General features: G+C 40.7%; 1 protein-coding gene across 2 annotated transcripts in view; it reads right to left on the reverse strand.

Moving 5' to 3' along the window:
- Positions 1–21,291, reverse strand: part of cux1b (cut-like homeobox 1b) — a 70,668-nt gene extending 49,377 nt beyond the window's left edge. The window contains exon 1 of one of the 2 annotated variants that reach the window (XM_084064409.1): positions 21,180–21,291. In XM_084064409.1, the coding sequence (XP_083920535.1) occupies positions 21,180–21,242 (63 nt within the window). In that variant the 5' untranslated portion in view covers positions 21,243–21,291. The remainder of the gene's footprint in view (positions 1–21,179) is intronic. The other variant, XM_084064408.1, reaches the window with a different exon arrangement.
- Between the last annotated feature and the right edge of the window lie 3,858 nt (positions 21,292–25,149).

Genomic DNA, 25,149 nt, shown 5'->3' on the forward strand with positions numbered 1-25,149 from the left:
GCCGACAGTAGCCAATCTACAAGCTCACAATGGGTTGTGAGCTTGTAGATTGGCTATTTTCAGTGAGTGTCATAGAACAAAGTATAAAGTCTTTACTCTTAAGCCACTTTCACCAATGAACTCAGGGAATCGGGTTGGGACATCGTCCAGAGTTGCCCTATGATCTATCACATATGTAGCACACAGCAGGAGAATGTCTGTGTCACACGTGTTCCCACATCACTGTAGTGTATATAGTCCATTTGATTAAGCAAGTGGCAGTGTCTGGGTAGACGTACATGTTAGCTCCTCCCAATTAACAGTGTGAGAGTGTGAAAGAGAGATGCCAGCATAAAATGCATTTTATTTATTATTATTAATTATTAATTTACTTCCACATAACATGACATGTGAAAATACAATTTGAAATATGTATAGGAATTGAATTGTTTGACATGCAGTCTCCCATTGATGCACCCATGCACAACAAACCACTATAAGGACTGTGTAAAAAAGAAAAAAGAAAGTTCAATCAAACCGCTATTGAATTTGTAAGTGTATTTCACATGCTCAAATGTTTATAATAAGGGTACAAAGGGGGTTACAGGAATACAGCAGTACATTTTATGCATAAAAATAAGACATGAATGAGTGTTCATCTGAAACTTAGATGACAACTACTAATGTCAATGGTAAAGATATTGAACTTCCGTAATCACTAGGGAAACATTGCTAAAACTCAAACAACTCCCCTTTCCTAACATAAGAAATGATAACCAGCAACAAACTTAATTTTCATCAAAACGAGTTGTCCTCCGAGCTAAATAAATATCATTGGTTTCCATGTACAGACGAGTGTGCACGGACCGTCTGAAATTAAAATGAGGTTGCATCTCGTTGTCAACATTACTAACAGTAGGAGAGAGGCATTGTTTGTGTTTTAACAATGCTTTGCTTACAGGCAATTGATGACGGAAGTTTGAATCTGTGAATATTTCCAACTCAAACGCTACAACTAATAATGAAAAGTACAAATGAATGAACTGAAATGTTTTCAGTGATGGAATCTCCTAGCACCTCGGTGGGGCTTCTCTCTCCTTGACAATAGAAGCGCCATCAACACGCCCATTCGCTTGATGTAAATTCAACAGACAATAACCTGGTCCATTCATACATTGAGCAGTTTGGGCTGTATCAGACATCAGGAAGCGTCAAGTCCTTTGTGTGTTAGGTCCTAGCTGTGCTAGTGAGTCGGACATTTGTATTCACACATACCAGTTAATGTCTAGATCATTTTAAAGTTGAAGTGCATGTGTGTCATTCTCCCACTCTGGGTTTGAGGTCATCATTATGCATTGTGTATTGAGTGATATAAAAGACAGTTTGATATCTGATATGAGTGGCCAGAGCGTCTAGACTGAGACATATCTTGATAAATCCACCTATGAATGTGGTTCAAATCTGATCAGCCAAAATCAGTTACCATGTGTTTTGTTGCTTTGATCAAAGCAATCCAATTACAATCTGGATATGCCAAAAATCGGATTTGGGCTGAACAACGTAGGCTTAGATACTTCCACTCCCAATCATCAGTACTATCCTCCCTTTCAGTTCGCCCCCCCACACACACACACACCCCTCATCTCCCTCCCTTTGAGACGGCCCACCCCTGAGAGTGATTAAATGCTGCTGAAGGACCGTTATGCTAACTAACACACTAATCATTTAATACACACATTACCACAGGGGCCCCTGTGGCCCAGTCTGCTGACAAGGTCCCAAACCACATACACACACACACACACGCACACACGCATGCATGCAACTAACTCCCACACACACACACACACACACACACACACACACACACACACACACACACACACACACACACACACACACACACACACACACACACACACACACACACACACACACACACACACACACACACACACACACACACACACACCTCTCTGAAGAAATGTTGAGATTAAGTAAGCTGCTAATTAGGCTATCTTTTTCCCCATAACTTGTATTCCCTGAACGACATCAATATTGTTTTATCCATATGCAGTGATGGGACGTAGGGATGTATGCATAGATAGATGTATAAATGTATAGATAGATATATAGATAGATTAACAGTGAACAAATAAATAAATAAATCCTCACTCGTTCATATGCCAACTTGTGCCTTTCTCTGCCCACAGAGCAGTTGATGGAGCACACTGTCTGCCCATGGCCAAGGAGCAGCTGTAGTCACACTTAGTGAACTCAAGCATGAGTTGCAATGCACATGCGACAGCAGATAAAGAGGAACAGATATGGCTGGTTATTTTTAAAATAAAAGGTAATGAATTGATTATTTTTAAAAGCCTATTTTTATTCCCCATTTATGGGTTGTGGGAAACGAATTAAACCACGACATTACACTGCGCATGGGTTGTGATTGCCGTTTGCTGGCATTTGTGTTCTTGCTCTTGAGACAGAATGAGCGGAGGTTGAAAAACCATTTGATTTCAATGACTAGGTGTCTGTGATCATTCAGAAATTCAAAGCTCAGTGGAACATCATTTCAAAGTGCACTACTACTACAGTTGAAGGTGGCTATTAAGGCTGGACAATAAGGAGAATATATTAGAATATATATATTAGAATATAATAGCAATTAGAGGGATTCTAGGTAACTTACAGCCTAAATTAAAAAAATATGTATATATATATTTTGCATTTTTTCCCCTCTATCAGCCACTATATAATGATGCTGGGGTGTTTTCCTGCATTGAAACAGTCCTCTTTCTGAAATCCGTATTTTCCCTACTATTTATGTTTTGACATCCAGGTGTACGGGACGTAAATGAAATGAAGTGCATGTGCGTCCGTGTCCGTGTGAACTGTCCTATCAGCGTCCTCGCTCAATGTTCTGTGATTGACAGCGAAGGTTGGCCAATCAGGTGGCGAGTTCGAGTGAAACCGACAAAAATGGAACGAGCGGCCATTTTTTCTGTGCGCCGTTTTTGGTTTTAAAACTTTAAGACTCTCAAACTTCTTTTTTGAGGCACGGAATTTACTTTTAAGATATCGTTTGGATAGAATTTAGTTGTTTAACTTCATATATGTGGTCAATTTATCATGACAGAGCCTATTTTTTTTTTTTTAAATCAGAGAACCGGCAGGGGCGGGCAGTGACACGCATGTATCCGAATAAAGCAACCTATTTTCGGCATAGCCCCTTCAAAAGTCCCCTTGCGTCATATTGCTGGCGGTGGGGAAAATGAGCTGCTGATTGGCTGAAGGGGTTGTCAGTCAACGGTACTAATCCAGCCCAGCTCTGTTTGACAACAGTTTTTTTTCTTTTTTTGATCTCTGAAGTTGCCTAGAACCCCTTTAAGCATGTCGGATTGGATACTGTGAGTAATGGCAATATGAAATAGCACAATGTTTCATCGGACAGGAGTGTTTGTGTACCGCAGGGTTGCTCCGTGGTTTTGGTGTGTTGAGCTTGTCTCTATTCAGACACCAGCACTCCTTTGGAAGCTATTTGACCGTCTCCATCACAAATACACGACAACAGCTATCAAAAATATAAACGGACATGACCATATCTTATTATTTTTGTTTGTTTGTTGGTTGTTTTTTTTATGTTTTTGTAACGTATTTTTATTTTTTGTTTTTGGATGCCAGATGTTATGTATATGTATGATTGCTATGTGATGTCTTTTTGCTCTGTTTTTGTTTGTTGATTTGTTATAGACATTTACTACAAATGCCATATCGTTGTGTTATATACTTGAAAATGCCAATAAATATATTGTTTAAAAAAAAAATATATATATAAACGGCTTAAACTGCACGTGTTTCTAAACATGTATCATAAATCTAGTAAAGAGTGATTCACTATGCAAAATGCCAACGTAACCATGATATCAACACGGTTAACGTTTATATGAGTATACTTTTGTTATGACTCATTTCATTATAATCATTAGTGTTATTGTCATCACCTGTGCGGGTGAGCTGTGTAATTTCCCAGACATTAAGCTCTGTGTGTGTGTGTGCGCGCGCGTGCGTGCGTGCGTGCGTGTGTTGTCACTGTGTGTGTGCTTGTGCGCATGCACGCACGTGAGTGTGCGTGTGCGTGTGCGTGTGTCAACACAGCCATAACCTGCATTTGTCAGTTTTGAGTTTGGTAAAATAATGAAAAATACCCCCTCCAACTGCTCTGGATGCCTGGAAATCACTGTTGCAGGTCCCCCAGGAGAAACATTTCACCATAGCGTTATTATAGTATACATTTTTTTTATATTAATGTTGCTAATTAAATAGATTGCATTGAATTCAATGCTATGTGTTGACAGCTTGTCCTAGTCAATGTCTGCGTAGCAAACGGTGCTAAGCTGGCATTGGATGATCGCATTTTGGGGCGGGGCTTAGCAAAGGGTCTATTTCTGGTTTTCCGGTACAGGCCTATTAAAATGCCACCTTTCGTATATTGAGGGAGGAATTCATTGGCATAACTAAATAGGGGAGAAAAAGTGGTAAAAAGCAACAATAACAAAAATGTGTATCTGGCGCACGTAAACATTGGTAAACAAAAACCAGCAGATAATCTGACATACTATGTGCATGGTCCAAAGCGGAAGTACTTCTGTCACGTTTGTGAATGAGGTCCATTCAACTGCCATCTCAGCTTTCTGCCTTTATGAAATTCTGACATTCTCGCATCACTGGCATTTCCTATGTGTTTATTGTGTAAAATCATATCACAATGGTGATAAAAGGTAAAATATGATACACATTGCAGCCATACTGGCCATCAGCAGCAACAAGGATAATGTTAGGCATCCTAAAAATCTAGCCATGTTGTGCATTCTCAACATTATGTACAATACACATATGTAACTCCGGTTAATTAGTGACAAAAACTGTAACATCACTACAACAGGAAAATGCTTCTCAACGTTTTAGGATCTGACATGGAGGAAAGCTTGGGCTCATACATTTTTTTATCTATTGGAACAATCCTAAATACTATATTGGTTCTATGACTGCCTCAATATTCTGGACATTACCTGCACATTTGTGCTCTTGCCAAGGTACACCAGTGCTGCTGCCTGGTTACAAAAGCTACATCTTATTACTTAATAAGAACAGCATTGAAGCATTAATTAAGCATTAAAGATTTGTTCTTAATTTGTTTTGCCCGGTTAAATAAAGGTTATAATAACTGCCTGGTTGGTTGATTGACTGATTCATTTAGGTTAATTACAGTAACATATTCCGCTCTAGTATTGGAGAGAATGGGAACAGTCTATTATGTATATGAGACCATGTAGAGAGGTTTGCAATGCTATATACTTGCACTAACAAAACGTCCTTGGCTTGGTTTACTGGACTGGCCCCAAATAAGCAGCCCCTGTCCTGGTTCGTTTGGTTGTCTGGTCAGATGTAAAGACTATTGGAACAGATTGCCAACACTCCCTAGAGAAATTGCAACACTCACTGACTGCCAAGAAGTCTCTCACACGCTCTCAAATGCACAAAACACATGAACATGCACACGCATGTGTGCACACATACTGTAGACACACACACAGTGAAACCCCCTTGTACCCACAATGTACTCTGCACTGAAAATTAACCCATGTAAAAACTTGACAAGCAATGTAAATGGCAGAAATAATGTGGTATTTGGGGGGCTTGGGGGGCAGTCAAAAACATGTAACCCAAGAATATTAGTGAAGTGGACGCCACTACACATGAGGAATGAACTAAAATGCCACAGGAATGCTGCTAGAAACTGGTTCCTGGCTATGCATCGTTTGCAGCAGGTCATAATAGCACCCATAAAAGGGTGCTCTACTAAGTATTAAAGACACTTGTCATGAGCAGTTTGAATAATTCTGCAACACTGCAATAGTCATTACAATTTTGTGTTGAACTTGAAGAAAGCACTCATAATATTAGTTGTAATATGTGTAATATGTGTTGAACTATTATTTCAATTTAATAATGTATTTCAAACAGTTGACAGCTTGTGAATTTTGCCAATAAACCGGATTTGCAGTGGTGTTTGAATAATTTTGGGTGCAACCGTATATATATATATATATATATTCACAATCACCACCGCTGCAACAACTTCATCCTTGGGGAAACTCTACTAAGTAACGGATTAAAGGACGTAGTGAAATTACATTTTCGGTCATTTTATTTAGAAGTTTCAGTCTGAGACGGCCTCGCAACCAATCAGAAGGTTCCATCCCTTCAGGCTAAGGCACGGTGGAATTTCACTCAAGTGGAGCGCAGTGCTAGTGCGGAATGTGTTTGTATGTGCAGAATGTTTGTTACCAAGTTGCTTATTTCTAACCTAAAATGTCATCACGTGCACATTTTCGTTCACAGGATGTAATTCAGATTGGCTTTTTATGGACTTTTGATTAAAAACAAATACAAAAAAAACAATTGGCCCAAATACCTAACAAATCTATTGTTAGGTATGTTTATATTATGACCATGGATATGCTCTAAAATTGTGACAAGCGTATTTTTCATTTCACTCCGTCTTTAACTGTTTAAAGACATCATGAAATGTTTTTTTTTGCTCATATTATTTTTAAGTATCAGTCTGAAACGGAAGCCTGTTTGTGTCTCAACCAATCACAGCTGTGGGAGCTCCTGCAGACAGAGAAGGCTAATATTTGTAGCATGTAGCTTGCACAGTCCGACCAGAGAGAGAGGGGGCAGTGTAAAGCAACTACATTGCTTATTTCTAACCTAAAATGCAAGGCATTGTTCATATTATGACCATGGATATGCTCTAAAAGTGTGAAAAACATATTTTTCATGTCATTACGTCTTTAAATCCATACCCCTTGTTCAAGTTACTTTGCAGCAGGCCTAATACAGGTTTTGCATGTGGATGTAGGATCCCGGAAGGATGAGGACCTCACAGGAAGACCGTTATACTTCGCTCTTAATACCGATGGAGTAACTCTCTCCGCTCCACCACTGAAGTAACAATACCAATCACTGACAGCATTCACAGGCAACAAGTCCCATTACACTTCACCATCAGATCCGTGGTGAGCCTGCATACTACTGTCTACATCAATGTATATGTTCCTCTACTCTCATGAAATTCCTGCCACGTGTGCATGTGCAGACAGAGAGAGAGGGCCCTCTATCCGACTAATTCACTCTAATTACTCTAATGAGCCACAGGTGATGATACATGAGATTGATTAATTAAGAAGGAGGCTCCAATCAGGCGTGACTGATTATGGTGATCACATCCAGGGCGGACTAAATGAGATAACAGGAGACGGGTGTGCTTTAATTGAGGTATCAAAAACTTGTGGTGGAATTCCTCGTTCCCTCCCCCCATCGCCGATGCAGAGATAGATAGGCCGCGAGGAATGACAACAAAAAAAAAACTGTTGTTGTGTATACAACATTAAGCTAATCTGATAGCCTCCACCGGCTGCCAAGGTGAGTGGGAGAGAGGACAGAAGACCACACACGAGTTTAGCCACCTTACATTACAGCTGGGCATTTGATAGATGAGAGAACACATCTATTAGCTGCTCTGCTTGAGTCATCAAGCAGAGTAATCTACTATGTCCCTTTAATCTATAATACACAATGTGTTTAACCCACTATTCAATGCATGTAAGACTCTAGGGAGCACACCAAATACATAATTCCTCCAGGCCTGTGTTCCCTCAACCCTAACTCTAAATTGAGGGAACATAGGATTATTAATCCAAAAGAAGGAATATCGCTCTTAAACTCAACACAAAAAGATGGCAAAATTAATTCGGCTCTGTGTTGTAGTAAGAACATTAGTAATTAGTAATGACAGAATGGGCTAATTTGTGAAAATGAAACGTCTGTGTGCACTGCAGAATGAGAGGCTTTTTTTCTTCATAGCCCCTGCCTGCACTCAGCGGCGTGACACAAATGCTGTCGAACGGATGAAGTTTCCGTCTTTCCAGTGCGGTCCCTAATCTCCCCCTTTATCTCCGACAAGTCTGAAGCTGTTATGTGGTTATGATAGTAAACAGTCAAAAGGCGTCTGGAAAGAGGTCTTATCTACAATCTTGGAGGCCCACCTTTCACAAGCCCCCTCCACCACCTCCAGCCTCCCCATATCCCTTTTCCATCTCCCATGCAGCCGTGTGCTGTGCTCTGCGTGCCCGACCCACTTGCTGTGTGTGTGTGGGGGGGGGGGGGGGGGGGGTGGAGCTGTGGCGGTGGCAGCTCAGTCAGGAGCGACAGCCACGCTTGCTACAATGACACGGTACATGATCACAGATCACAGGCACGCCCCCTCAAAACACAGCACAACGGCAGCGAAGATAAGAGACTACAATCCTGCACTGCCTGCCTCCCTGTCTGGCTTCCTTCCTCTAACAAAGCAGGGTGCACGATTCCAAAATGTGCCAGGAGGAGAGTGTTTACAAACCGCGCTAGGTTGAAGAAGCACAATGTATCCTAGCTGATTCTCTGCCTCTGCGTTGCATCTCACCTGGGGAGGAAAAACCAGCCAACTTGTCCCTTAACCACAAGCGTGCACAATTGTTATGCTGAAACAGTTTGATGTGTTAAGTTTGTGTTGGGGTGGGATGGGGGCACTGTCTAACAAGACTCTTTATGGTGCTTGAACATTTTGCAAAAAATACATTCTTCTAAAACAGATCCATATCTACCAGCCGCACAGGAGATGTAAAGACTCACCTCAACAATGCCAGATAAAAAAAAAACACTTTAATCTCTCTCTCTCTCTCACACACACACACACACACACACACACACACACACACACACACACACACACACACACACACACACACACACACACACACACACACACACACACACACACACACACACACACACACACACACACACACACACACACACACACACACACACACACACACACACACACACACACACACACACACGAAATTAGTGGTCGTTTTATCTAGCCAACATTCAAGCCCTAACTTCTCTGAAGCCTGCTGAGGGCTATGCATTATTTTTACTGAACCAATCTCTAAGAAGAGGTTGCAGAGGCCTAAGCCTTGGCCCAACTAGAAACATAATACAATGGTTTAGAGGAAGCACTCCTCACCGTCTCATTCTTCTTAGGTTGAATTTACTTAGAGGCCGGTGTAACCAGACGGTGAATGGTGTGTGTGGAGTGTGCACAGAGAAGAGGAGAACGGCATGGCGATATGCTGGGGTGTAATGCGTTGGTGAAAGGGCAACATTTTTCATCCCTGCGTTTACAGGGTGGAACGGCTGGGATATTGAGATCTGAGATAGGATCAGAGGGTAGTGAGCTGTTTCAGCTACGATAAAGGCTGTGCATTACAAAACAGAGCACAGATAGAGATGGAGAAAGAAAAAGAGAGCAAGGCCTCCCAAAAATTTGAAATCGCACAAGAGAGAAAGAAGGACACAGGGAGGGAGAGAGCAAGACAGGGGGAGTAGGGGCCTGGGGGGTATCACACTTCTCATCCCTGAATTAATGCCTCCATTCTGCCAGGAAGCTATTCGGTGCCATTGAGTGGAGATTGGGGGATGAATGCACAGATACGGGGCTAAAAAATGGAAACTGCGATCATGGAGGGGCAATAGGGATTAATCAGGTCTGGAAGAGAAATGGTGCTCTCAGGGCGCAAGAGCACACATACAAGCCTGGGTCCAAAACGACTCAATCACCCAATTGAAATCAGTGGTATTAGTCTGCATGATGTCAGATGTACAGGCAATCATCACTGACAAGAACACAGGTGCAGGCTAACTCACTGCTTCCACTCATCATCCCAAGCCACGCGTATATAACAGCAAGCCTACGTGACTTAGTAAATAGATCACAAACCTAGGCATCATATAAATAAAATCTATGACCGATAACTGACCCTTGTTAACGGTCATTAACCTTTAACTTTTGAAGATTAATATAATATGTATTTAGAACGGTCAAATGTCTGTGACTCACTCAGTGTCTCAAATGAACACCCGCCAGGACTACATTTATGGTTGTGAAACTGCTACAGGAACCCAGTGTAGCCAAATACAGGTAAATGTATTCTTTGGGAGTAAATTATGGAGACCATCCACCACTCTGGTCAGTAGGAAAACTGAATTTCCCACATGCTGGAGATGTTTGCTGTCAAAATCTGCTAGATATGATGCTAGTGCTACATGTCATGTCTAGTACGAAATTGCCTCAGTCACCAAACCGCGTAATTTTTGATTGATGCAGGGCAAAAATATTGACTCACATCATAATTTTATTCTAAAACATGGTTTTATTCTGTCAAAAGACATTGTTTTGAAAATGTCAGTTCAAGCTGTGACAGGCACACCTCAACTATCACCATCAACTTACTGAAGTGCAGTTTGCAGATTCGTAACGTGGTGGCTGCCTCAGTCTAGGACTCTAGGCCCTCAAGGGAGTAATTGAAGTGCTAGTATTAACCGGCCAAAATTATTATGGGTGGTCAAATTATTAACATCCCTAACTAAGTAGGAGTGTTCTCTTCTTTTATTAAATCGTGCCCCGATTACACAATAGAATGCATGATGCCAGGAACGATGCAAGTCGGGAATACATGTCCCACCCGTTGTACAATACCCTTTCCTCTTTTTTTTTTTTTGCACATTTGTATTGTCGAGTGGAAATTTGTTACATGAATTGATGTGTTTGAATACTTGGACAAGGTGTATTATTCTTTTTAAGTAAAAAAACAAAAGGGTAGACGTAATAAGCATAGGCTTCATTCTATACCTTTTCTTTTCTCCATGAAAAAAAAAGTTTTGAAGAATTCAGTATGTTTTGTATGAAAAAAAACATTATCGACTGAAAAAAAAACTAAAAACTAAACTAAACTAATTTCAGTTTCTGCTTCTTCATAGGGTTTTGGCGGTTGGCATCCTTATTTGTTGCATTACAGCCTCCTTTTGTTTGTCTGAGAGATATATCCCACAAACAAAACATCTAAATAGTATACTTCTCCCCATGTTATCCTCTGCTACACTAACTATCTTTTTAACCTTTCACCTCTTAAAACTCCCACCTCCCGCTACAGTTCATAATAGCATATTCCACAGACTCCTCCCCCTGGCAATGATCACATAAACCTGTAGGGTAAAGGGATATTCCACCGCGCCATCCGGTGCGTCTCAGGAGCGGACACATGTGACTGAATAAAGAAGCAACTGGGACGATTTGAGCCTTTTTTGTTTTTCTTATTTTGATCACGGGGTGCAAAGCACAGAAAATAAGTTTCGATGTCAGATTACGTCTACGTCAGGATGTAGGGTGTTTGCCAATCAATAAATACAGTGTTTTATTTAACGCTCTGTATCTCAAGCATAACCTTGTTATAATGACCTCCTCTTTCCTACTTCCCATACTGTACCTCTTGTTCTCACTCACTTTTCTTTGAATTTGATGAAGAAAAGATGCCTTACTTCTTCTCCTCCACCACAACATTACAGCCATTCATCCATAATATGGCTTTTGCCTACTTTCTGTTTCATTGCGTACCCCGTATCTGTCCCTTTGATGCTCATAAAAGGAGTTCCTGATGTCATCAGTATGGGCATGTACTTTGTACTGGGCACATATTATATGCCCATAATTGGGCATATCGGTCGATTCAATGGTTCTGGACAACTGGATCTCTATTATGGACATTACGGTCGGATCGGCAGTTATGGACAACCGCCTATCCGACTGACTTGACCGCGGGCAAGGCACTCCCTTGGGCCTCTGCGAGGCGCACGCCGAATTTGTCTGTCAGTCGGATGGTTCTTGAGATATGTGAACTATAAACGCACACACAGATGGACAGAGAGAGATTTCGCTCATTTATAGTAGGATATTCTTTTCATCTTTCTTTTTTTATTTGGGGGGGGGGGGGGTAGTTTTTCTTTATTTAGACAGGATAGCAGAGAGAGGAAATTGAGGGCAGAGAGGGGGGAGGACATGCAATGCAGGTCTCGGGCAGGGACATCAGGACATTGCGATTGTGGTCGACTCACTATCTGGTCAGCCAACACAGTTTCATGTTGATTTTGGAGGATATGTCAGAGAAACAGCGAGAACAAGAATGAGCATAGCTAATCCAAACAGTAATGACAGAATAATTAGCCAGCACTGGTCTAAGTAATGGGTAATAATTATATCATCTATTCTGTGTCAAGAGAATGTGATATGAAGCCTGCACAATGAAGGAAGATGAATTGAGCACGGAGGGAAGTAGACTGGAGCATGTGTAAGGGCTCAGTCTCTTGTCTTTTGATTGATCCAAACATCAAAGGGACCACTAGAGTAATGGAGAGAGAGTGAAGGACAGCTAAAAGCTATTCATAGGCTTCGCTGCATAGAATGACTTGACCTATTCCACACAGCCTACGCAAGTACGCATCAAAACCATCAAAATTACAATCAATAGACCAAAATGGTCAACCTGATAAACCGTGCTGAAACGTCAAACCTCCTCAAAACCCCCGGCCGAGTGTCAGATGATAGGCTAGTAAAGCTACACACAGCTTATCATTACCATCAGATAAAGAAGGACTAAAACACGGAGCCCAATGCTTTCATGTCTCGTGACAATGACCGCAGCCTGTAAGGCATTCCTTCAGTCTGCCGCTCAGATAGTTTTATGGCAGAAGGCGGCCAATCAACTATTCAGGGCTGTTCTGGAGTGTTTGTCTTATTTCACAGTTTACACACTGTTTTATAGGTAGTTATTATGGTCACCATGGTGATGCCATACATTTTTTATGGTCTTTTGGTCTGAGGGCAGAAAGTGAAATAAACAAAACACACACGAAAACAAAGACGCACAAAAAAACACTCCTGTGAAAAGTTCCCTCTCCCTCCTTCTCACTCGCTCGGTCTTTATCAGTCTCTCTGCGTGCCTATCTCCCAACGTTCTACTTCACGTGAAACGAGGATAGCCACACTGACTCTCGTCCTCTCCCATGTTCCACATCTGGAGTTGATCAGAGGGGCTCCTGGACGTTCAGGCCTCTAGGCCTATTAATAACCATAAGACTGAACTCAGGGTCAGACAGCAGTCAGCGGATGGGCCCATGTCTACTAAACAGATAAAACCAACAGTCCCCTCCCCCTCTCCTACGTTGTAGACAACTCTCACTCGTGAAACACTTAGAAGCGAGGGTGGAGAGTTCAGTGACGAACGGCGAATAAAGTGCTTTTCATCTCTGGTGCACTCAACATTCCATATGGAAACTAGTCACCTTGCCCCCTTTGCTGACACAAGATCAGGAACACAAATGATTCTCAAGACAGTAGATGAAAAACGAGGAGTGAGAAGTCAAGATCTACTCCTCTGCAGTCTGACATAGACATCTGCAAAACATTTTCTTCTTTAAAAGAAACAAAAAAAGTGTTAAAGGCTAGGGAGAATTGCCTAGGCTAATTGTGAAACCATTCTCTGTGTCAGGGCTGCTTTAGCTGCCTGCATTCTGTATCCCTTCTCTCAATGTTCTGTCCACACAAGTTCAAGTTCAAGGCAGCTAGTCCTATTAAAGAGAAGACAGATGGCAAAGTCATCATCTGTTTGTTCCAAAAGGTTAGGCCAGTCAGACAGTTCAGGTCACACCAGGGTCTGTAGGGTCAGACCACCTCTGAACCCTGGCTCTAGTCTGACAGCTGTTCGGGTCAAAGGTCAGGGAGGGGTTAAAGGTATCGTCTGAGGAAATCCAACATTAGGAACAGAAATTAGCACTGCGTCATTTCTAGATAATTAATGACCCATTTATCGAGTGGATATAGGCCTAGAGATGCAGGTCAGCTAGTCCTATGTACTCTATGTTGATTGTTTGAGGCCTGGCAATAATATTAGGAGTAAATGTGTGTTGTAAAGCGGTTGTAAATGTTTAAACTTTAATCTACAGACTAGTATAAATTACATTGAGGCCATTACAGTGAATGTGATGCTAGTTCGCCAATGCAAATTAGATTAATGAAATTTGTAGGCCTTAACTTCAGATCAATTATATTTCCCCACAACATTAAAGGTATGAATAGGTACAACCTCCTACATCACTCTAACATAGACCAAGTTCACACTGAATGGCTAGACTACAGCTTATACAATTATAAGTAAACTCCAGAAGGATTTTTAATGCAGACACACAATTTCCATTGAATACAAAACATCCATCCAAATTAGAAGACACACACACATTCTCACACCTGTGCATACAGGGCAGTTGAATCATCATAATCGGTGGTAGTTTTCTGCTGAGCCCAGCCAGCAGTCTGTGTTATTTTTAGAGGCTTGACACAGAAGCAGCCAGTCCAGTTACTCTGTGAGTTGGCAGCAAGACCATCATGGCTCTCACTGCTTTTTAACAATCAAAATGGGAATGAGCTCAGTATAAACACTGTGGAGGTGGGGACGGTGACAGAAATAAAACTAGCTAAGATTTCCAACTCATTACAACTCCATTACTTAATATTAGGCTCTTGCCATTTAAGTTGGTGTGTATAAACACCCTCAGCAGCACTTAAAAATAGGAACAATAAACTCACTGTTCAAGATACATCAGGATAAATATCAGGATATATAACAAATATCAGGCAGTGGCACTGAATACAACGCTGCATTATGTTGCATCTGTTCACTGGTATCTGGTAGTCATCAGATACAGATATGCATTTTATTACAGCCTTAAATTACTTTAATTTTTAAATGACAATTCGCCATTTTTGCAGGGCTATTTATTTGATGGAAAATGTCTGTTTCACATTCTGGAGGACACTTTTACCAAAACCGTACTTAATTTGTTACCAAGTGCTTTGATCCGGCTATTTACTTAAGAAAATGAAGGTAAAACCAAGGTGACATTTAACTCAGTGAATAGCCATGAGGTGAAGTGAGAGACTGCCAGCCTTGCATTATTAAAACAAAATACAAGCAGTTGCAAAACTGCAAATCTCACAAAATGAAAAACATGTTGCAAAAACAGAGAGCCAGACAGGACTTGGGCCACAGGGGGAGGTTGTTCCCATCTGATTTGATTGATGCGTTGAGCCTAAAGGCCGGTTATGGATCCAGCAACTCAAGCCATGATTGGCATTGAAAATTACACAGTGTGAGCTATTAGCAGATAGTGAGCCATATCATAATTCAATCCCTACACCATCAAAGTGCACCAATATCATAATTCAATACCTGGACCATTAGCCTGCAGTCACCAATATCATAATTCAATCCTAAGGCCACCACTCCATGCCAATATCATAATTCAATACCTGGACCATTAAAGCACACCAATAGGACTATTAGAATTCAATACTTGTGGTCAATGATCTAACAGACGGTGACACTGGAGTCGCAGACTGACATGGGATAAGGTCTACAGAGAACTATATACTCAAGCCTTATTTAGCCAGGTAACACTGAGATAAACAGCACTAAAATTAGGAAAGGCAAACGGGTCACCAATAGCGAGCTAAGCCAAAGGCATGGTATCATAATAAAGCCTTAAGTATAAAGTAGAGATGGAAACAACTGCACAATGACATGGCCTCTTGTGGGGAGATGTGCATATGATTAATGCGCTGTGGTTGAAAATAAGTTCATTAGTTTACCTGCCAACACTTGCCTTATATGGCTGTACAATACATTAGGGCTACAACAGTTAACTGAACTAATCTATTTCATTGATAACAAAAATCTTTCATTTTAATACAATAATAGATTTTGAAATGATTAAATTATTACGTTTTACAGGAGTGCATATGTTGTGTGATATGGAATTTAAGCTTATATAAATATAAACACAATCATTGTTTAATTAACATCACTGACTGTCTTCTATCCTATGTCAAAAACTCAAAATGTTCTCTTATTTTTAAACGAGGTAGATTTTTTAAACACAGCGTCAACCTGTATGAATGAGGCATCACCAACCAGGATTCTGGACTAGGATTGAACATTCATCACTTTCCCTTTAATCTGAGTAATCCATTTTGAATAAAAGATATTCAACAGTAATTCAATAAATCGCCAAGAAAATAATCAATAGTTACACATACACTATTTCATATGGTAGGCTACATATGAGTTTGCAAAATGTATCAACATTTCATTTCCCAATCTTTTGAGGTTCAACTTCTTTCAGAAAAACACAGCGTTGTATCAGATACAGGACAATCACAGCAGTTCCACATCTAACATTCAGGAGTACACCAGAGTGCTGGTGTATTATACAAAGGTGGTTTATTATACAGAGGTGAAATAAATTATTTCATTCCCCAATCACTGACTAATAATTGTTTTCACTATATTTAGCAAAATAATCATTTTACCCAAACTTTTGCAGCCTTAATGCCTAAGAAACGTTAATGTTGGGTTGAGTCTGATCCGCCTTCAGACAGGCAAAACTATTATTTTCCTAAGGGACTATGGGCCTTTTGTTTGTGGAATAAAATAAATCAATTGGTTGTAACAGTCGGGCCTAGTACAGTAATCTGAATCATGGGTCATAAATTAGGCTATACACGCCTTCAAAAACTCACCTTAAATTAACACAAAATATCCCTATTTCTATTTAGACATGTCAGTTAACCGTTTCACATCTTTCGTTTAAACATCAGGTTCATCAAAATTCAGTTCCCTGTAATAAAGTTTGTGGATATAAGGGGAAAGATTTACAATTAAGACATTCAAAGAATTATTATATTTTCTTGCAGATTTTTGCGTCATATCACATATCACTACAGTAAGGAGGCCTAGCTCAGGCACAGCAGAAAGCAGGAGAAGGCTGAGGAGCCTGGGCTGTGAGTGTGAGATGAATCCACTGGGGAACATGGGCCTTCACTGTGTACTGTGTAGTGTACCAACGTTATCACTGATGAGGTATAAGAGGTGCAGCTTATTTGGGTTTCTGGAGCCACAGCCTACCTCTCAGCCTCACTTGAGCGTTGTAACCTTCATATGGGAAAAGTACAAGCTCTTAGAAAACAGCATGACATAGCCTCAACCAAAGTAGACAGAAGAGAGAGACCAAAGACCTGACATGCACTCTCTCTCTCTCTCTCTCTGAGTCACGCTTAGTCGTTCACCAACCCCCCAACACACAGTGAAACCTCAGTCCCCATGCCAGGTTTTGTCACTGGGCAGAGAACTGGTTGGCTACAGTAAAACCATGACGTGATGCCCCCTTCCTCTATACTCCCCAAGCCTGTGCAGCAACAGAAGGGTAAAAATATCCCACCAGTGAGTCCAGACAACCAGCTCATAAATTAACACTAAAACTCCTGCAGACAACAGCGGACCAGCCGCTGAGAAATTTGAACTGCTCAGGTTACCACTAACCACAGATCTGGAATCTGCTTTCAAAACCATCCCTAAATTTACCCATTAGGACGTAGTGGATAAATAAATATGAATATAAAAAAGGCAACTCTATATCTAGTTTTCATCCCAGTGACTTTTTGGCCATCTGTTGCAATGGTTAACTCTTTTTTATTAAATGGCTCTGGCGTGGTTTGTTCCAGGAAACATTATGAGGTGAGATGCAGGCTATTAGGCCTAAATTGGGAATGGGGACCAAGAAAAGCCTGTTTCTAATTTACGCGGCTTTAGCAAAAAATATAACGTCTAGGACAGCGATTCCTTCCCAACCTGTGGGCCGGGGCCCACTGGTGGGCCGTGAGGGTATTGTAAGTGGGCCGGGCCCCAAAATAATAGCCAAAACACTAAGATTTTAATGACATATACAATTAATATTTAAAAGAGTGTGTACAAATCATGTCATGGTATTGTTTTCCTTTAAACCTTGAAAAGTTAGTTTCCATTGTGATACAGATAAATAGGAACTTTCACGTACACTATGTTAGTTCCATTGATTCAAGCCGGAACACAATCGATTGATTGATCATTAAAATAAACATGCACTGTCTGAAAATGCATGCATCCCACCCATCTGACCACTTAACACGGCAGCTAAGTGGTCAGATGGGTGGACCGTAAACATTTTCGAGATTTTCAAGTGGGCCCTAATCCAGAAAATGTTGGTAACCACTGGTCTAGGAGTCACTATGCTCGCTTTTTCATAAATGTGAGCCTGTTGAGACTATATGAAGAGTGATCATCATTTTCAAATGGAAACACAATGTTCCAGGAACCTGCTGGACTAGGTCAACACAATTAAAACATTTTAAAAAATCTGATCTAACCGGAAATTAAAAAAAATAAAACAGGAGAGTGAATGATGATCCCCTCTAAAGAAACTCAACAGTGTAATGGACAGACAGGGATTAGAGACGTTAAAGCCTCCTCCATCTGTAATTCACTGTCACCCTGCCATCATCTCTGAATCTCTGATCCATTTTCTACTGAGTGAGACCTTGCTAAAAGCATCACTGTAACTCCCATTTGGGCATGTAATGGTGAAACACAAGCGCGCATGCACACACACACACACACACACACACACACACACACACACACACACACACACACACACACACACACACACACACACACACACACACACACACACACACAAGTTGACAGCAGTTTCAAAGCACTCTCTGTCCTGCAACAACCATCTAGCTAGTTTCTTACAGAGGGAGCTGGTCCCTATGATCAAATGGGATTTTAATGAGTATGAGCAGTTTAAGCCTCAGGAATACACGCTACATTGGCTTACAGCTATTGACATCTAGGCTGTGTTGGATTTTCATCATACGAAAGAACAAACAAAAAAAATCTCTCATTTGCGGGCTCCTGTTACACCCAGAACACACACAGACGTAAAAATAAGTGCGCACATACTGTCCATTTGGTCAAAGCAAAAAGCAGCAGAAAAACAAGTTTGCAATTGGATGACAGCCCGTGTGCAGAGCAGCCTGTGATGATCATATCATACCAGCCCAAGATTCTCCTCAGAAAACAGATGATAAAAAAAGATTATTCTCTGAAGGCTATCCTCTAGGAGCCTCTCAGTAGGAGGCAGAGTAAATAAGATGTCATCAATAATAGACAGCAAATGTTCTGAGCAGTGCTGCGCATACCAGCACACACACACACAGGAACATGTGCACGTGCGCACACATACTTGACTGATTCCTATCCTGTAGACAGGCCTGCCAACCGCCAGCCTTTTCGCACACGCTCAGATTCACTGTCCTGACTAATCGCTTGTGATAGGGGCCTTTGCCATAATTACCCAGGGCCTTATCACAAACTTATGTGATGCATTTTTCATGTCTAGGCTGCTGGCAGTGCCTTCCCTGCTCTGGCAGTCAATCTATGAAAAAGCCTGATCTCAGACAAATTTACACACACCAGTTCAAACAGGGAGAAGCGGTGCAAGCAAGCTAAAGGGCCATGGAGGGGAGAGGGTTGAGAGGCATCAAAAAGAGACACAGCTTGACAGCGTGTCGCGGGTTCGAATCCCGATCCCGACGACATGTTGCATGTCACTCCCCATTATCTCTCCTCATTTCCTGTCAGTCAACTGTATCTATCAATAAAGGCAGAAAAAGGACCAAAACGTACATTGGAAAAAAGGAGGGGGGGGAAGAGACAGACAGACAGTACACAGATAAGTCCCATATTTCCTCATAAAGCATTAATAAAAAGCAACAGCAGGAGGACAAAGTATAATCAAATAAATAGATCCGAAGCCTTGATGATGTGGTGTTAATGTAACACTAAGACTGCTGACAACACTTGTTAAATGTCCTTTGTCTACCCTCTGCCGAGGCCATCGTGACCTAAATAAAAGTTCAAATCCTACGCCCATGGAATTCACAGAATAATGTAAGATTAATGAGGCTACCCTACATAGTACAATGTTATGTTTTGACAACAGAAACTGGGCTAAAGCCCCTAATATTCACAAATTGAGCCTCCGAATGCAGTATGCAAAGTTGAAACGTCAGAAAAATACAATAGATCCATTGTGTACAATGTTCTGTTATAGGTCACTCAAGCTATTATATATACAGTGGCTATATTATTCACATAGTGAACAGACCTATTCCTTATAGCAGTGGTTCCCAAACTTTTTAGCTCAAGACCCAAAAGAGAAAGTATACGTTTTCCCCGGTACAAAAACTAGTGGAAATAGCAGATCTACAAGCTCACAACGCCCACCGCATTGTGAGTTTGTAGATCGGCTATTTTCACTAGTTCTTAAACATTAGTTTTATTTTTATTTTTTTAAGCGTATTCATGGAATTATCATGAAAATGATAAATCGTTTAAAAATGTTTTGACATTTACTCGTGATCCATACAAATTGGTCCGCAACTGAAAGATGGGTCCCGAGCCACTGTTTGGGAAACAGTGCCTTATAGCCTTTACTGAGGCTATAGGGATCATCGAGACTCCTCCGTGGATGACGTGCGCAGTGAACATTTCTTGAGTTCTTTATCAAAACAAGGTCGTGTTCTTTCCTACAAAATGCTTTGTGTCAGCAGCACTGTCCCGTCCACTTCCACACAGACGTGGCACCGTCTGTAGAGAAACGTTAGCACTAAAGAGTGAAGAATTGAGCGGTGCAAAGGCAAAGCCTGGCGAAACAAAAAAATGGCTGTTGATAAACCATCATCACCATTCCGACATAAATAAATATAAACACTTTGACCAACGTTAGCCAACTAGCCTGCCAATGTTTTCATTCGTGGCGACTATAAACTTGCCAAATTGACAGTAAAAAAAAGCAACAACACAAGCAGCAGGCGCTAATGTCCTGCCTGTCTGTATGAACGGTGTCACTACAGCGCCACCGTAAACGAGTCGCACTTATTTTCCCCCAAATTATCCAACCTTGCAGCGCTAAAGCGTCGGGCTAACTACGGCTACTTGATCCTTTAAAGTTAAACAAGATTTTTCCTAAGTAGAAATGATCAAAAATAACAAGGATTCTTTCTCCTTTGGCGCATCCCCGCGGCATCGCCGCCCGGCTGCGAGTCGTAGTGTCCGATCGATGTGAATTGAACAAAGAGGATCAATTTCTGATCAGCAAAGAGAGCCACTTTCATCAATGCGAGAAGAGCTCTTGAATTCTCTTCCAAAACACCAACAGAACGTCCACTAAAACACGAAAGACCGACCGCGATCGAGAAAACACACCTCGACTAAACACAAAGCGGACACTTTGAGGAGAATACGACTGACCTGTAGTTGTTGTAAATCAAAACGCTTCCAATATTGAAACATCGATCCTGCATTGGCCGCCATCTTGAGACATATTGAGACAGGAATGAGATGCTGATAGAGAGCGTGAGGGTTGGAGTTCAGTGGAGAGGACTGGGCAGGGCACAAAACACGAAGCGGATCGCCCCCACAAAGCCCCTGCTGGTGAACGCATGCACGGAATGGAGTTATTATCGAACGTGCGTGCTGCCTCAATAACGCCACAATAATTGGTTTAATAGCATTATTTATATCGACATTTGGTAAATACAGACAGGAGGCAAAGTGCAATGGCTTTTATATTCAATTATATTTGACCCACTGCAATTCGGTGCTGTTATTCTCAAATATAAAACATCAGAGGATATTTGTTGTCTATAATAGGCTATTAACTAACCAAACAAGTTTTTGAGGTTCAAGTTGCAGTTTTTATGTAATAGGTTATAACCAGGTTAAAACCAGCCTACAGGCTCGGCATATTAATGACAGCGGACGTGGGTTGACCATTAAAGAATTGGTAAAAGATGGAATGGACTTCTTGGCTCATGATTTGTGAGTGAAGGCATTTTCTCTCTAAATGAATGAATGCCCTTGTTACCATCTGTTCTAATTCACATTAATATGAATTAATAATATGATACTATAAAAGACAATCTAAAAATAATATTAACAATATATTTACAACTGAATGTTAGTAATGTTTAACAGCAAAATTGGTGTAATAATAATTATGAACATTTCAGGTGTTAATAGCCTATAGCATTGTCGTTTTTCACACTGATAGAACAGCAGGTGCCCTGGCTTGAGAGACCATGCATTGTTACATTGATATTTAATTTAATTGTATTAATTAATAAGTGTGTATATATATATATATATATATATATATATATATATATATATATATATATATATATATATATATATATATATATATATATATATATACCAAATTGACAGTAAAATATATATATATAGGCTCTCTCTCAGGGTGATGTGTCTGCTGTATAATTGTTTTCTTTTCCTTATCCAATTGATCTGTCAGTGTTTGGCCAGACCGCATGAAGAATCTTGGACTGTGTCCACTCCATAGTGGACTAATGCTCAGAGCCCATTGCCTTATTATCAGGTCAGCCCTGGCCTTCACTGAGAAGAAACGATTTAACAGTTTTATTTTCAACGTTAATAATGGTCATTTATTTCACAGCAATTACACTTCAATTGCATTCACTAAAAATAAATCCAGAATTTGCCATAGATGATGGTGCCTTTTTCATTATATTTTGATACAGATCTCAGTATTTTTATATTTTGATTAACCTTTTCTTTGAGCTCATTAATTTGATGAGATATGCAGTTTATTTCTGAATGCTATTTAGTTGCCAGATTATATCTATATTAAATAACTTGTCATTATTTCAATGGCTACTTCATTTTGGCCATATAATTAACCATATTCACATGGTGGCAATTTTGGTCCTATGTCATACTGTGTGCAGGGGTGTGAAACCCCATTGTGTGGTCGTACAAGTATGAGATAAGACAAAAATGGCCACTGTATGAATTTGGTCATTGAAGAATTGAAGATTCAGTTAGATTTGGTCTACTCATCATCCCTCAACAATTACATGTTTTCAGCAAGATGTAGTGAATTATAAATATTGTTTTAAAGATTCAATATCATGATATTATACATTGGAGTTTCTACATAGTGAATTACAGCAAAGCCTGATCTCCTCTACTATGTGTCTGTGTCTATACAGTGTCTCTTTGTAATTATTGCCACACCTACAAGTTTGTAGACAATTGACCTGTGCACGCCATGATCACCCTGATGAAAAGGATTGCAAATGTTTTGTCATTTCTGGCAGAAGACTGAGGAGCCTTGTCATTAATTCCTTCATTCGAGCCTTATTTACCCACCTTCGTTAGTGTTTCACAGGGCTCGGCTTTGTGAGATCAGATGCTGCCTGTGATTAACCCAAACAAGAAATACAGGTTTCACATAATACATACTGGTTCACTAACTTTACAACATGTCCATCATGGTGTGTTTATTGTTGTCTCCTGCCGTCACACAAAGCAGCTTGATCTAGAACGTGATATGCTGCTGTCTTACTCTTGATGATAAAATCATTATCATTCTATGTAGAACAAGGCAGTATGTGAATTCTACATTATTTTTACCAGGCAGCTAGATCCTCTGTTTGAGCTTTTATACAGCATGCGCCTCCAAATGTCTTTTGATAGAGATCCTTTGATGTTTTCGAGTCATACTGTACCATTTAGTATTCTTCTGAGAACTGGTACAAAGACCATTTACTTAAAGTACAGTGGGCTTTACTTTGAATACATAATTTGCTATATATCCAATGAGCTATTAAAGAAATATTTTTCTTATATATGATACCTGCATTTGTGCTTCAATAAAGCGGTCAAAATGTATTTTACGAGCTAATATTCTTTATATCTTATTGTCAGGTTCACGTTTTAGACTGCTGTCACCACAGGGGGTTCTAAATTATTCTCAGTAGCCTACTACATGACTGAGAACTAGTAAATAAGTTCATGTCTATTGTTCATGCCAGTCTTGACTTACAGTGATGGTTATATGATGGAGTTCACAAATGTTATCCTTAAACGAACTGTAGCTGATGTATCTCTTTGGTTAAATTCAAACACTGAAAAGCAAATACACATTATATATGTATTTCCTGCACATTGCAGTGCATTTTAATCCAAAACAGCTACAAGGTATATCAAAACAGAATAGTATTAGTATTAATAGTATACATTTGTGCACTCTTTGAGTTAAATGAACACAGAGGATTTTACAGTGTAGCAAACCTTATGTGGCTGCTGGGAGGGGTGTGTGAGGAGATGGATGTGTGGCCCATTGGGAGCCGAAGGCAGGGAGCAACACTGATCATGTCAGACAGGCTGGGGAGGCTGCATAAGATCATCATCACCCTGCAGTGGAGTGAATCGCCACAGCGCCACTTTCACACAACCTCTGACCCCCGGGGTACCCTCTAAGGTCATGATCAAGGTCAAGGGTCAGTGAGGGCCTCTGTGATCAGGGTCCTCTCAGAGCCCAACCCCCTCCTCCATCCACAGTTCCTATCTTCTTCCACTCACTTTTTCTTTCTTTGTATTTATTTTCTCTCTTTCGCTTTTTTTCCTCTCTGAATGGGACCAATTGAGACATCCCATCCCCTGGTAGAGAAAGTAAAAGAAAAAAAAAGGAAAAAAGAAAAGCCATGGAAAATCGATAGGAAAGATGAGTGAAGAGCTAAGGATTCCATCAAAAACAGTCTCAGTCTCTCAGTGCGGGAATGAGTCAAGCACACACACGCACACGCGCACGCGCACACGCACGCACGCACGCACGCACGCACGCACGCACGCACGCACGCACGCACGCACGCACACACACACACACACACACACACACACACACACACAGAGGGATTACTGATGGACATGACAGCGTCAATAAACAAAGTCCTGTCCAGTGAACAGTTACAGAGGAAGAGATGTAAGGTGTAAGGTCTGTTTTAGTTTCCTGTACATTCCTCCATGAAGTAGAGTCATCCTTATGACATAGTTGATATACTCACAGCAGTATGACCAGGGCTGTAATGATCAAGGTGAAAATACAAGTTTGTTACATCTCATTTCAAGTATAACACACCCACCCATCAGGCAACTTCAAAGTATTGCCTTTATGAAATTAGGGAAATTTCATTTTAATTTAAGCTTCATTGTTGACTCTGACTCACTCTATCTCTTTTCATGTGTACACATGCTTTAGTGCCTTACTGTTGTGAGGTGATATGTGGGCGGCTGAACAAGAGGAAGATGCCGTATTGATCATTTCCCGCAGATCCAGGGTCTGCCACGTGGCTGAATGCTTTTGATAAGGAAGAGATCTTTTCTAATAAGGGAGGAA

Source organism: Gymnoscopelus microlampas (assembly GCF_963454915.1).
Source record: "Gymnoscopelus microlampas genome assembly, chromosome: 8".
Classification (NCBI taxonomy): Eukaryota; Metazoa; Chordata; class Actinopteri; order Myctophiformes; family Myctophidae; genus Gymnoscopelus; species Gymnoscopelus microlampas.